The sequence below is a fragment of the Cucurbita pepo genome, chromosome LG16 (assembly GCF_002806865.2).
Source record: "Cucurbita pepo subsp. pepo cultivar mu-cu-16 chromosome LG16, ASM280686v2, whole genome shotgun sequence".
Classification (NCBI taxonomy): Eukaryota; Viridiplantae; Streptophyta; class Magnoliopsida; order Cucurbitales; family Cucurbitaceae; genus Cucurbita; species Cucurbita pepo.
The window spans coordinates 7,152,117-7,164,471 of record NC_036653.1 but is presented as its reverse complement, the minus strand read 5'-3'; the positions used below and the strand labels follow the sequence as shown (position 1 = coordinate 7,164,471).

General features: G+C 39.3%; 3 protein-coding genes across 8 annotated transcripts; all 3 read right to left on the bottom strand.

Annotated features, from left to right (window-relative positions):
* Positions 1-853: 853 nt before the first annotated feature.
* LOC111777248 (ethylene-responsive transcription factor ERF069-like) lies at positions 854-2,269 on the bottom strand. Its single transcript, XM_023656762.1, has 2 exons — positions 2,209-2,269; positions 854-1,806 (listed from the first exon to the last, which is right to left on the bottom strand). The coding sequence occupies exon 2, from the start codon at positions 1,797-1,799 to the stop codon at positions 1,032-1,034; it is 768 nt and encodes a 255-aa protein (XP_023512530.1). The 5' UTR covers positions 1,800-1,806; positions 2,209-2,269; the 3' UTR covers positions 854-1,031.
* LOC111777249 (ubiquitin-conjugating enzyme E2 28) lies at positions 1,813-5,826 on the bottom strand. 5 transcript variants are annotated; one of them, XR_002812374.1, is made up of 6 exons: positions 5,685-5,822; positions 5,449-5,544; positions 5,105-5,232; positions 4,764-4,868; positions 3,219-3,457; positions 1,813-2,269 (listed from the first exon to the last, which is right to left on the bottom strand). XR_002812374.1 is itself a non-coding variant. In XM_023656766.1 (5 exons), exons 2-5 carry the CDS (start codon positions 5,516-5,518, stop codon positions 3,314-3,316), a joined length of 447 nt encoding a protein of 148 aa, XP_023512534.1. In that variant the 5' UTR covers positions 5,519-5,544; positions 5,728-5,826; the 3' UTR covers positions 3,125-3,313. The 5 variants fall into 5 exon arrangements, 4 of the variants coding, with proteins under 4 accessions (XP_023512534.1, XP_023512533.1, XP_023512532.1 ...); XM_023656766.1 differs by lacking the exon at positions 1,813-2,269 and having other exon boundaries at positions 3,125-3,457; positions 5,728-5,826; XM_023656765.1 differs by lacking the exon at positions 1,813-2,269 and having other exon boundaries at positions 3,125-3,457.
* Positions 5,827-6,191: 365 nt separating this feature from the next.
* LOC111777247 (probable inactive receptor kinase At5g58300) lies at positions 6,192-10,310 on the bottom strand. 2 transcript variants are annotated; one of them, XM_023656758.1, is made up of 4 exons: positions 10,156-10,310; positions 9,886-10,036; positions 7,824-9,175; positions 6,192-7,028 (listed from the first exon to the last, which is right to left on the bottom strand). In XM_023656758.1, the coding sequence occupies exons 3-4, from the start codon at positions 9,091-9,093 to the stop codon at positions 6,406-6,408; spliced, it is 1,893 nt and encodes a 630-aa protein (XP_023512526.1). In that variant the 5' UTR covers positions 9,094-9,175; positions 9,886-10,036; positions 10,156-10,310; the 3' UTR covers positions 6,192-6,405. The 2 variants fall into 2 exon arrangements, with proteins under 2 accessions (XP_023512526.1, XP_023512529.1); XM_023656761.1 differs by having other exon boundaries at positions 10,241-10,304.
* Positions 10,311-12,355: the final 2,045 nt, after the last annotated feature.

The following is a 12,355-nucleotide window of genomic DNA, read 5'->3' as shown; positions in this document are numbered from 1 at the left end:
TCTCTCTCTCTCTCTCTCTCTCTCTCTCTCTCTCTCTCTCTCTCTCTCTCTCTCTCTCTCTCTCTCTCTCTCTCTCTCTCTCTTCCTTCCATAGGAGTTTGGGTTGTGTCTCAGTCCTACTATGGTTGATCATCCTCTCGAATCAGCTACTGATCATCGCTTTGTTAAGCTATTGCCTCACCAACTAGCTAATCGACATGAGCTCCTCCTTGGGTGGAATCCTCTTTTTGCTCCTCAATTTACAGGGTATCAGCCACGGTTCCTAACGGTTGTTCCCCTCCCAAAAAATAAAGGTAATTATTTGCAACAATATATAAAAAGACATTTGTAATTCTTATACAAAGAGAGCTTCCCAAAAAATAAAAGTAATTATTTGCACCAATATATAAAAAGACGTTTGTAATTCTTATACAAAGAGAGCTTATGGACAAAAATGAGGATTTCAACGGCTTTGCCATTGATGATCAATGTTCACAAGAGCAAGACGATTCAATATCTTATAATGTTCGAACTTCTTTCTTTGTAAACTCGGAGAGGAAAAGGTGATTGATTTCTTCTTCTTTTCTTCCCGGCCTGATTATTCGTTTATTTGATGATTCAATTATCATTTGTTTCATTTCTACCTTTACATATTAAACCGTTTTTTAGGGAGTAAATCATGGATTCTAACTTTCATCAATTTTTTTTCCAAATGGATGTTTACATCCATACACTTTGTATTTGTCGACCGGACTCAAAGCATCTCAAGCTCAAACTTTTACTTTTCAAGTCCGAGACCGTTGTGAATTTAAATTTAAAAAGTAATTATGGACTATTTTGAATTTAAAACTTTGTTTGAACTAAAAAGAAAAAGGAAAAAAAGGAAAATTTTCCTTATCACACTCCCTAAACTTGTTATTTATAATTAATTTCAGCCACATCACAAATTTCACCTAATTTTTAATATAATGGATTTATCATCATTTTATTATTTAATTCGCAACCTCGTTGAATATTAATGGACATTCCATGCTGTTCGGAACCTTCCCCACTTAGTAAATGACGTCAACCAAGAAATAGTCCAAGTCCAGCTCCAGCTCCCCGAAATCTTCTTCGCCGCCGTACTGCCTCCGCGCCGCCGGCAAGCTAGCCGTCGCCATGGCAAATTCGAACTCATCGATCTCTCCACAATAAAGCATCTCATCTATCGGAGTAAACACGCCGTCGTAATGGAGTACTGACGCCGGCGACCAAACCGCCGTCGTCTTGGGCGAGTCTAAGCCGTCCTCCTGCTTGTTACCCCCGTCGGCCGCCGTTGTAACTGCTGCGTCACTGGAGAAGTTCGTTATGGCGTTTGGGCCCTGGAGTTCCAAAGCAGCTCGGTCGTAAACCGCCGCCGCCTCTTCCGCCGTATCAAAGGTCCCAAGCCATATCCGCTTTCGGCGAATCGGATCTCGGATTTCCGCCGCCCAACGGCCCCAAGCCCTCTGTCTGACTCCTCTGAACTTCTTCCGGCAAGATGATTTGGACCTACGTGATCTAGGATTCCGCTTCTTGCTAATCTCCGAAACAGGGGACTCTGCTGAAGAACCATCAAGAACAGAGTAACGATTAATTGTGATCTCTCTTACTTGTCTTCTAACTCCCGTTCTTGATCCCAAAATCAATTCATCTTCACTGGACGAATCGGTGGCGTCGGCGTCTGTGACGATGATCCTAACAAGCTTTTGCTCCAGCTTTGCAGAGTCCCCGGAAGCATCCGGTTTCCGGCGGCAGTTAGCTCTGTCCCCCGACAAAGAAGCCCTGTCCGCCGCCGACATGTTAGATCTGAAAAAAACACTCACTCTAACAAGACTGAGAAGCTTTTTGGTCAAGATCAGAATTCACAAGTGGGCATAGACAGAACAGAGTTACAAAGCAAGAAGAAGCTCAATCAATCAGTAAAATCAGCAAAACAAAGACGAAGAAGGATCAAACGCAAGAACATCATCCAAATTAGCTTCACAAAAGACACCAAATTGAACAAGAAACAGAGAAGATTGAAGGATCAGCCACCAAGAATCCCCTTTCACTTCAGAAACCACAGTCAGGAGAAGGAGAAGAAGAAGAATATGCAGAGACAATGAAAAGGGAAGACTTGGGAGTGGAAAACACAAGTCTAAGCAAGAAGATTGAAGGCAGATATATAGGAATATTAGTGCAAAGAATCAAAGAATGTTCAAATTATACATGTTTATTTGGTGGGATTTCTTCCAAGGAGAATTGGCCACGTTGTTAGGAGACTGTACACCTGCGAGGCAAGTTGAGAGAAATATACATTCAATCAAAGAGAACAAGACTTGATATTTTGGCTTCCTCCCATTTCCCACTAGAATCTAAGAGAGTCAGGGTGGGCTCTCATATTGACTCAGATCTACGAGTAAAACTCAAAGATTATGTGCTTAGATGCTTCTGTGCAGTGAAATCATATTTGTATTCTACTAATAATAGAGATTTGGTGAAGGAATTGAAGAAAAGAATGAATGATGCAAAAGAGATTCATTTAGATCAATAATACTAGTGATTGAAAGAAGCTCTTTGTCACAACTTCATATTTGACCCTTTTCATAAATAAAGGGACACATTGGTACTCAATGATTCATTCCCAGTAATATACTTTCCCATCAAGCCTAAACTCTTAATGAAGTATGAATTTTCATGTGAGATCTCACGGTGATTGGAGAGAGGGACGAGTACCAACAAGAACGCTAGGCCTCGAAGGAGGAACTAGTGCTGGCAAGGACACTGGGCCCGAAGGGGATAGATTGTGAGATCCCACATGAGTTGAAGAGGGAAACAAATCATTCCTTATAAGAGTGAAAATCTCTCCCTAGCAAACACGTTTTAAAACTTTGAGTAGAAGCCCGAAAAGGAAAGTCCAAAGTGGTTGTCAACCGTTAAAAGCTTATCAGTCCACTGTTGGCAAGATCTGTTGTGAAATATCTCCTACATTCTAAGATTTGTATCGAAAGGTTGGTTAAGTTCATCGTTTAATCATCATCCTAATAATCCAACCCTTGGATCCATATTGATCCAAGCGGAACAGGACAGGACAATCAAACAGCTTTCCAACTCATAACAAATATCAAAATCAATCATTTGAGGATATCTATATAAGTTAAAGGACTTCCATTATATAATTTCTTCAAATCGATATTCACAATGAAAGTTAAATTCCTTACAAAAGCTTTAAGTCTTACGAATACAGAGGCTTTCATTCCTTCAAGTTCATAGAAGTAAGATTCAAGGCGCTTCTTCTATCTTCTAAGAGCTGAGATGGGCTTAGCTGTAGAAACTATCCCATAGCATACTTTTGAGTCCAGCTGCGTGCAGTACCTTCATACTTGGCTCTATCAGTCTTGTACATGTGAGCAATTTCAGGGACGAGGGGATCATCGGGGTTGGGATCTGTTAACAGAGAGCATATGGACAACAGCACCTGAAGTATATTTAGTTCGTATTAAAGTTCTATAAGATTCTAACTTCAAATGGATTGATATAAAAACAGCTAATTTACAGAAGGCATAGCAATAAGGATGCATAAAATTTTCCCGCTTGAATCAAAAAGGATGCAAGGTTGCTTTCTGAGGTTTCTAATCATGTGATCGATTCAAAGAGATGACATTTCACCGCTTAACAGGGAGAAGTTCTAATCGAGATAAACTTAAGATCTTTCTCAAGCTAATATTTCTATGAAAATTTCTTACTTCCAGCTGAAATCCTTGATGATAAAATATTCAAACACTAAGAGTTGGGACATTCTGACAACAAAGGTGGATAATTATCAAGTATGTAACAATGCAAAAGGAGAAACATTTGAGGCCCTAAGCCCACAATGCAAAAGGAGAAACATTTGACGCCCTAAGCCCACCGCTAGCCGATATTGTCCTCTTTGGGTTTTCCCTTTCGGATTTTCTCTTAAGGTTTTTAAAACGCGTCTGTTAGAGAGAGGTTTTTACAAGAATGTTTCGTTCTCCACCACAACCTATGTGAGATCTCACCATCTACCCCTTTAAGGCCCAATGTCCTCTTTGGCACTCGTTCCCTTCTCCAATCGATGTGGAACCCCTCAATCCACCCCTTTCAGGGTCCAATATCCTTGAAGGCACACCGTCTCGTGTCCACCCCCTTTTGGGGCTCAGCCTCCTCGCTCGCAAATATTGTCCTCTTTGGGCTTTCTCTTTCGAGCTTCCCCTCAAAGTTTTTAAAACGTATTTGCTAAGGAGAGGTTTCCACATCCTTATAAAGAAGATTTTGTTCTCCCCAGCCGATGTAGGATTTCATAATCCACCCCCCCTTCGGGACCCAACATCCTCACTGGCACTCGCTCCCTTCTCCAATCGATGTGGGACCCCTCAGAGTGATCCAGACCCCACTCAATAATCCTAGCCTCCACCTAAAACACGATGATAATGGGAAATTTACCAACACAACTATCAAAGAGAGGATCTGTAATTCAGAATAGTCAAAGATCTCAATAAAATTGAAAACAAGAACATCTCATCTCTACGTATTGCAAAAAACCACACACAGAATATCAATTTCAAGGCCATTCAGTCAGACTTCACGGTTCCAAGAAAACGGAAAATAAATATATGACTCTTACGATAGAGCATATAGCCAATTGGTGGCAGTAAAACAAAGTCACAGATAGTTTACAGAAAAAAACAGAGAACATGTGCCAACACCATAAATCAATAGAAACTAGTTTAGTTGGTTAGTTTCAAGAGACTGTAAATTCAAACCTTAGAAATGGTTAGCGCCGGGCTCCACTGTTCTTTAAGAATGTCCAGACATATGCTTCCATTGCTATTAATGTTTGGGTGGAACACCTTAGTCCTAAAAGCAACCTGCGAGGTTTAAAGAGTTCAGTTTTTGGGAATCATAGACCGGTTTACAACGACAGTGAGCATGAAACTATCAAAATCAAGAGCATCAAGCTCAGTGAAAACTCTCAATAAAACAATCCCGATATATTGCAGGCTGTCCGAGTAAGCAAGGAAGTCGATTCATGGGCCATATCAGTACATAAGAGTATAAGAACAACAAGAACAAATGCAAAGATTCAAACCAGAAAGGATTTAACCTTTGGGGGCTTGAAAGGATAGTCCGGAGGGAAATGGATAGAAACTAAGAATACACCTCCTGAATATGGAGAATCAGCAGGTCCCATGATAGTTGCTTGCCAATGAAACATGTCTTCTGCCACAGGACCTAAGGAAAACCGTATGAAGACAATAACCATATGAATTTCGAGGTTCTTTTTGCAAAAATAAAGTTCGAGTAAGAAATTCACAGAAGAGAACCAAAAATAGGATGCCGCAGTAGAAACAAACATTCCACTGGCTCAATCATGAACAATAAAGATCAGATGTTCATAGCAAAAACAAGAAGAAACCAGGTGAGCAGAGGGAAGGAAAGTCCATATACCAGCGCTGCAAGACGTAGGAGGATCCTTCTGTAAATCCTTGAGCTCTTTAAGAATACGTTTGGAAGCCATTGATTCCTCGAAAACAAACGCGAAATCTGAACTCCAAACACAAAATAGACCAAAATTTTCAATCGGAACAAAAGATTTCAACTCACGCAAGCAATCAAACACAGCTAATAAACATTCAAAAGACCAAAAACAAAACAAAACAAAATAAGAGAGAAAATTCGCCGACCTTTGAGATTAACTGCAGAAGAGACAGAGCGAGAGAGGAATACCTCGGGAGGTAGATCGACGGGAAAGGGTTTAGCTCTTATGAAGAGAGAAGCAGAGAAGCTATGGAGAAGACAGAATCTTGGCAGAATTATTAAATAATGACAGAGATATTAGACGCTTCTAGAATTTTTTACATTTATTTATTTATATAAAAAATAATTATAAATGTCCCACTCACATAAGCTTTTATGGGTTTGGACTTCCCAAAAAACCTCATAACAATGAAGAGAGTATTCTATGATTATAAACTCATGATCATTCCTTAAATTAGCCGATGTGGGACTAACTTGCATTATTTCAAGTCCTTGTCGAGCATATTGTTCCTAAGACCACTCTGGTTCGAGTACGGTCTAATTCATTTATGCATCTCCTTTACTCAAGTCTCACATTAAACGTCTTAGGCTGAGTGGGCTAAAGATCGATGGGTCTCTTTGCATTCCCGATTGAAGAAAATTTTGAAGGAAGCTTAGAAAAAAACTAATGAATTCAAATCAGATGGTTCACATTCAATCAAACCTAAAGAAACTTAAAAATCAGATGATGAACTCTACAAAGCACAAACGCATAGAAGCCAAAAGGTCTGGGGGTAATGTTGGAAAGAAAATGATTGAACTTAGCCTTCCTAATTTGCACAATTCTTCCTCAAATAATGAAAATAAACACAATCTAAATGAATGAATTCATGGGGTCTGCACATTTGAGTCCTTCGATTTGTTCTCTTCGGACGATGGCCGGTTCTCCGAGTCAGATTGCCGGATTTCTTCGATCATTCTAACGACTTCGTCCATGCTCGGTCTCATGTCGGGCAACTTCGCTACACAAGTCATTGCTATTTGTAACATCTGCACCATCTCTTCTTCGATATTCTGGTACCTCATTAGCTCGACATCGAAAACCTCAGCTGTCCATTCCTCCCTCACAACAGACTGGACCCACCGAGGGAGATCGACCATATCGTCACGACGTGGTGATTGCAGGGGAGCTTTTCCAGTTAACATTTCGAGAAGAAGAACACCAAAGCTGTAAACATCTGACTTGTGTGTGTGTTTCCGAGCTTCGATCACCTCGGGCGCACGATAATCTGCAGTTCGAGAAGTTGGGACATTCATAAGAGGAGTAAGGCCAAAGTCGGAAACACAGGCATTCACATCTTGAGTTAGGAGAACGTTTGAGGCCTTGATATTTCCATGGGTGAATTTCGGACCGCCCACTGTATGGATATGAGCAATTCCCTTCGCCGTTGCAAGAGCGATCTTCACTCTCGAGTCCCAGTCGAGCGGAGTTCTTTCCCCACCTCTGTTTCCTGCAATAAGAAATAGTCTCACATAATCATAGATATGCTGTGAACACTTCTAAAGATTGATTAGCCCAACTGGACCGTTCAACGTCGAAAATACCAACAAAACGAACTTTTGTGATCACTTCAGTTGTTTTCAAAATGAAACTGAGGACCGAAAAGTACGAAAGAATTTAGGTAATAGCATCGGGGACGTAAAGGAAAACATACAACACTTTCCGAGTATCATTCTAAACTAGCATTTTCTATTAACTCCCCGTTTTAGCTACACACAAGTTCACCCGTAAACCGAAAAAGTACACGAGGAGGACCTCGCATCGTGTTCAAAGGCATTCTTCCTCGATCATTCTCAGCAGAAGGCATGAGGAGGACCTCGATCGTTCGTTATGGGATTGCCAATTCGCTTAGTTTCTTTGGGATCACTCGACAACCTCGCTTGGGATAGGGATGGTAGTTCGTTGTTTGAGGAGATGCTTCTAAATCCCCGGACAAGCTAGCTTCTTTGAGGAGTTTAAGGAAATGGTTAGGTTTAATGTCTGGTTTCTGTCACTTGGTCTTGTGTTTTTTTTTAGATTGGAGTCATTTTTGTAACTATTCTTGAACTCCATTCGTTCGAGCTTGGTTTCTGTACGCTCTTGTATTCTTTCATTTTTCTTAACGAAAGCTCGGTTTCTTACAAGTACATAAGTTGTCTGTACTTACACACAACAGCCTTTAAGTCGGTATAAAACTAAGGTAGAGAAAGAGATTATTGTAACGGAGAATTAACGAGTTTATAGAACGAAAATAAAGAGCACGTACCATGCAAAAGTGACGACAAGCTGCCTCCCGGGACGTAATCATAAACGAGGAGCTTTTCATCCTTTGAGTAATAATACGCTCGGAGTGGCATGACATTCGGGTGCTGCGTGATCCTTCCCACAATCTCCATTTGTTGTTCAAACTCCCTCTTCCCCACCACCACTTCCTTCAACCTTTTCACGACAACAGTGGTAGGTTCCTCCAGAACAGCTTTATAAGCTGTTCCATAGCTGCCCTTTCCAAGCACTTCAGCTGAAGCTCTCAATAGATCTTCAAGATCGAAGTTAAACGAACAGCCTTCAAAAAACACCAGCTTGTTTTTCTCAGGCTCCTGCACGCCACTACCGAACTCCTCTTTCGGTTTTTCACTTCTCCCGCCACCCGAAACCTTCCCTTTTCTTGTGCCGGAGCGTTCACCGTCCTTTTTCCTTAAACAACACAAAACCATAAAAAGAACTCCAAGGAATAGAAGGAAGAATCCACCAACTGCAATAGCAATGATAACTCCCATCTTCAGTTTTTTCGAGCTCTGCTTTTGAGAAATGGCAGGTGAAGATGGAGCATTAGGAGCTGGAGAAAGGTCTACGGAGCAAGCGTTTACAGGCGCTCCACATAATGAAGGATTTCCAATGAACGACGAACTCGGGAATGTATTCAAAGAAGTCGGAATAGAACCAACGAGATGGTTATAGCTTATATTGAAATGCTTGAGCTTCGGGAGGTCGATACCGGGTATAGAACCAGAAAGATTGTTGTTCTGAAGGTTCAATCCAGTTAGTTGTGTCAAATTTTGTATAGACTTTGGAATCTTCCCTTCTAATGAATTGAACGATAGGTCCAATACGTTAAGAGTAGGCGAAAAGGAGGACGGAACACCACCAGAGAAGTTATTCCGTTGGAGAAAAAGATATTGAAGAGAAGGAAGTGAAGTGATATCGGACGGTATTCTTCCGCTAAGGAGGTTGGAACGGAGACTAAGAACCTTGAGACCATGAAGTTTCCCTAGAGTGTTAGAAGGAATCGAACCGACAAGTCCGATCCCCGGTAACCGGAGGGTAACCACATGAGTTCCATCTTCACTGCAAGTAATGCCAACCCAAGTTGTGCATACAGAGGCAGTGTCGTTCCAGTTGAGGCTCCGACGATGTGGAACCAAAGATGCAAAGTCAAGAAGAGCTTGCTTGTCGGATTCAAGGTCGGCAATGGCAAAGGGAAGTAGATTAACAATAACAAAAAACAAAGGAAACAACGATGCTGAATAGAACTTCATTTGGAATTAAGTAACATAGGATGCTTGAAGAACGTAACTGCAAAAGTGACAACAATGATCCCTTCTGGCCCTGTTGTTTTACCTGCCACAAATTTGGTAAGTAGAGCTTATGCAAATTTTCAAGTTAAGACGTCGACCGAACATAGCTCAATTAATTAAGACATACATCTCGACTAACGGGTCCGAGCTTTAAACTCCCATAAGTTCCTAGCAGTATTCTAGTTTCATAACGTAGAAAGTAAAGAATGAGGACATTTTTCAGTCATTATCATGCCCTTAGAGCCTACCTGCCACAAATTTGGTAAGTAGAGCTTATGCAAATTTTCAAGTTAAGACTTCGACCGAACACAGCTCAATTAGTTAAGACATACATCTCGACCAACGGGTCCGAGCTTTAAACTCCTATAAGTTCCTAGCAGTATTCTAGTTTCATAACGTAGAAAGTAAAGAACGAGGACATTTTCTAGTCATTATCATGCCATTAGAGCCTACAAAATTGACAATCAGAAGAACATAATTTCCAACAAAAGGACAGGGATGTTCTTGTTTGAAACCCCAAAAATGGTGTTCAAATCTTGTGAAAGTAAACCTGAAAATCATCTTCAAGTGTAATGCCATCTCAAAAACATACAATTCCAACAAAACAAATTCCCGACAAGAACACAGATCTATCATCCAAGTAACATCCAGATGCATAAACTCAGCGAAACTAGACAGAAATGGAGTAACAACCTAACGACAAACAAGTGAAGTGAAAGAACCTGAGAACACTCAATCATCCAACGGCGTTACCTGAAGAAGTAGCCACGGGTGAAATGAGCGGCGAAGAAGCTCAAGAGAAGGTCGCCATGGGAGGTGGAGCTGCGGCGGAGAGGACGGCGGAGAGGATTTACAGTAAAATGTAGCAGTGAAGAAGCTTCACATCCCGCCGGAATGAAGGGATCTGAGGCAAAAAAGAGGTTAAAATCGAGTGAAAGAGAGAGAATGAAGAGATTAAACGAAATGGGTTCGCAAAAAAGCAGAGAAAATGGCGATTAGAAAAGTGAAAGCACTCAAAATCACCGCTGCTTGGCTACTTTTTTTGGGGAGCAGAGAGGAATTGGTGTCATTTTCAAGAGTAAAGTAAGGAAAAAAGGAAGAAACCCACTATGATTCCATGGTGCTCACTGTGAAACTAAGCTGAGGTTCTCAATTAATTGTTCTTCTTGTTCGTTCTTCAATCAACCCATCCATGTTCTATCATGCTTTTGCTTCCACATACTCAAATTTACAATTTTACCATAAAAATTTTAAAGGAATTAATAATTAAAAAAAAAAAAAGCAATTTTTAATTTTTAATTAAGAAAAACATAAAGCTACAAAATAATGATTAACGTAAAACGCAGCCGTATCTTTTTTAAATTATATCTATTTTGTATTTATAAATGAAATATGGTAAAACGTGTACAAAACGACATCGGTTTTTTTTTTTTTTTTTTATAATAATAAAAATAAGCAAAAACAATATCTTGTATTTTTTATGTTTCATTTTCTAGCTTTCAAACAATTTTTTATTTAAATAATTATTTATTTTTTAAGATTGAATTTAAACACACCACGTGCTTTATGACCTTTGGTCTTAATATTTTAAATAATTAATTTATTAAAAATATCAATTAAATAATTTCATTACAAAAATTATTATTATCTATTTTATTGTTTTTTTTTTTTTAACAACTAGGTCAAATGTGTTATCTCAAGGCATAGCACCAATGAGGATCCAATGTGGGATCCAAACTTTATTCTAATAATTCATTTAAACATCACAAAATATGTGTAATTTGTCTCCAAAAACCGTACAATCATTATTTAGCTTCGACAATTTTAATGATTCTTTTATATGAAGTTATAGGTTATGTGAGATTCATCGATCCAACAAAAATATGATAACTTTTCATCGGTCGCACAGTGTTGCTTTTAGAGTCATGAAAAATAACTCACGTGCCACGTGACTCAGTTGCTACATTAGAATTTAATTTCAAGCAATATCGTGAGGGTGATTTGTGCTTCTCAATCCTTATTGGATTGATAAATGAAGCTTAATAGGTTCTGTGATATGTCCGTTATCAATAAAACTATTCTTTGACAAAATATCATGTTTTCATTTAAAATTTATGATATTGTCCACTTGGAGTAAGCACTCGTAGCTTTATTTGAGCTTCCAATGGGACCTCATTCTAATGGAGATAGTTTTATTTAAATAGAGATATTATTCTTCTATTATAAATTCATGATCATTCCTTAAATTAGCGGAGAATGATGCGGACAACAAACAATTATAACAAATATAAAATATATAAAATATTTCATTCATATTTTAAAATAATTAAAATAAATGATGATCCAACATTTTCAAATTTGTCCAAAAATAGAAATAGAAATATGAAGATTTGATCTTGGGGTGGTAACAATAATTACGCTTCACCTATGTTTAGTACTCGAACTTGGTAAAAGAAAAGATGAGAAGTTGTTGCAATTATATCTCCCATTTTCTCACCTAAATCCCGCCACATTCAAACCTTCCAATCGCTCTTTAACTTTTCACCGATTTAGGTCAATTTTCTCGGTATGTTCCCGATTTAATCCAACGGTATAGATCAAAATTTTGCCCTAAACTGCGAAAAGATGGATCGATTTCGATCCAAGCACTCCCAAACGCATTCCTCGATTTCACCGATCGGCTAGCCTCTCTCATCGCACCGCGTTTCTCGTTCGAATTACTCCAAATTTTGGTAGGAGATCGGAATTTGGAGGTTGTAAACAAGGAGGAAGTGGAATGTTTATGATTTAGGAATTAGCGAGAGCGTGAATCTGACCTTTTTGACGCTGTGTGATGAATTAGGGCTTTCGATTGAAAGGACCACAGTGTATCGAAATTAATGCGTCTTCGAATTTCTCCCTTCCAGTCGGGCCGTTCAGCTTCGTGGATCTCAAGATGCTCGTCGCCTTCTATTCTCTCACAGAAGGAAATTTTAGCTTCAACTCCGCTTTCAACTCCACTTTCAAGCTTCGATACTCAATTTACAGCTGGATCTGGAACCTTCTTTCCCCCTTTGTTGGGTATTTTTGGGATAAGAATATTTGTTTGCATTTATTGCTATTTATTATAGGAAAATACTCATTTATACCCTAATAATTCTATTAAAATTCAAAACCAATGCTAGCTAGATTCTGAGTGTTTGAGACTTGTTCATCTCTCTTTAGCAACTTGTGTTCTACCTAC

Bases quoted from the DNA above. Each gene is read 5' to 3' on its own strand.
- LOC111777247 (XM_023656758.1), bottom strand. From the start codon at position 9,093: ATGAAGTTCTATTCAGCATCGTTGTTTCCTTTGTTTTTTGTTATTGTT. The intron at 7,029-7,823 runs GTACGTGCTCTT...TTCTTATTGCAG, and splicing joins CTTGTCGTCACTTTTGCATG to GAAACAGAGGTGGGGAAAGA.
- LOC111777248 (XM_023656762.1), bottom strand. From the start codon at position 1,799: ATGTCGGCGGCGGACAGGGCTTCTTTGTCGGGGGACAGAGCTAACTGC.
- LOC111777249 (XM_023656764.1), bottom strand. From the start codon at position 5,518: ATGGCTTCCAAACGTATTCTTAAAGAGCTCAAGGATTTACAGAAGGAT. The intron at 5,233-5,448 runs GTATATGGACTT...GGTTTTCCTTAG, and splicing joins TCCTACGTCTTGCAGCGCTG to GTCCTGTGGCAGAAGACATG. The intron at 4,415-4,763 runs GTTTGAATTTAC...ATCGTGTTTTAG, and splicing joins CGGCGCTAACCATTTCTAAG to GTGGAGGCTAGGATTATTGA.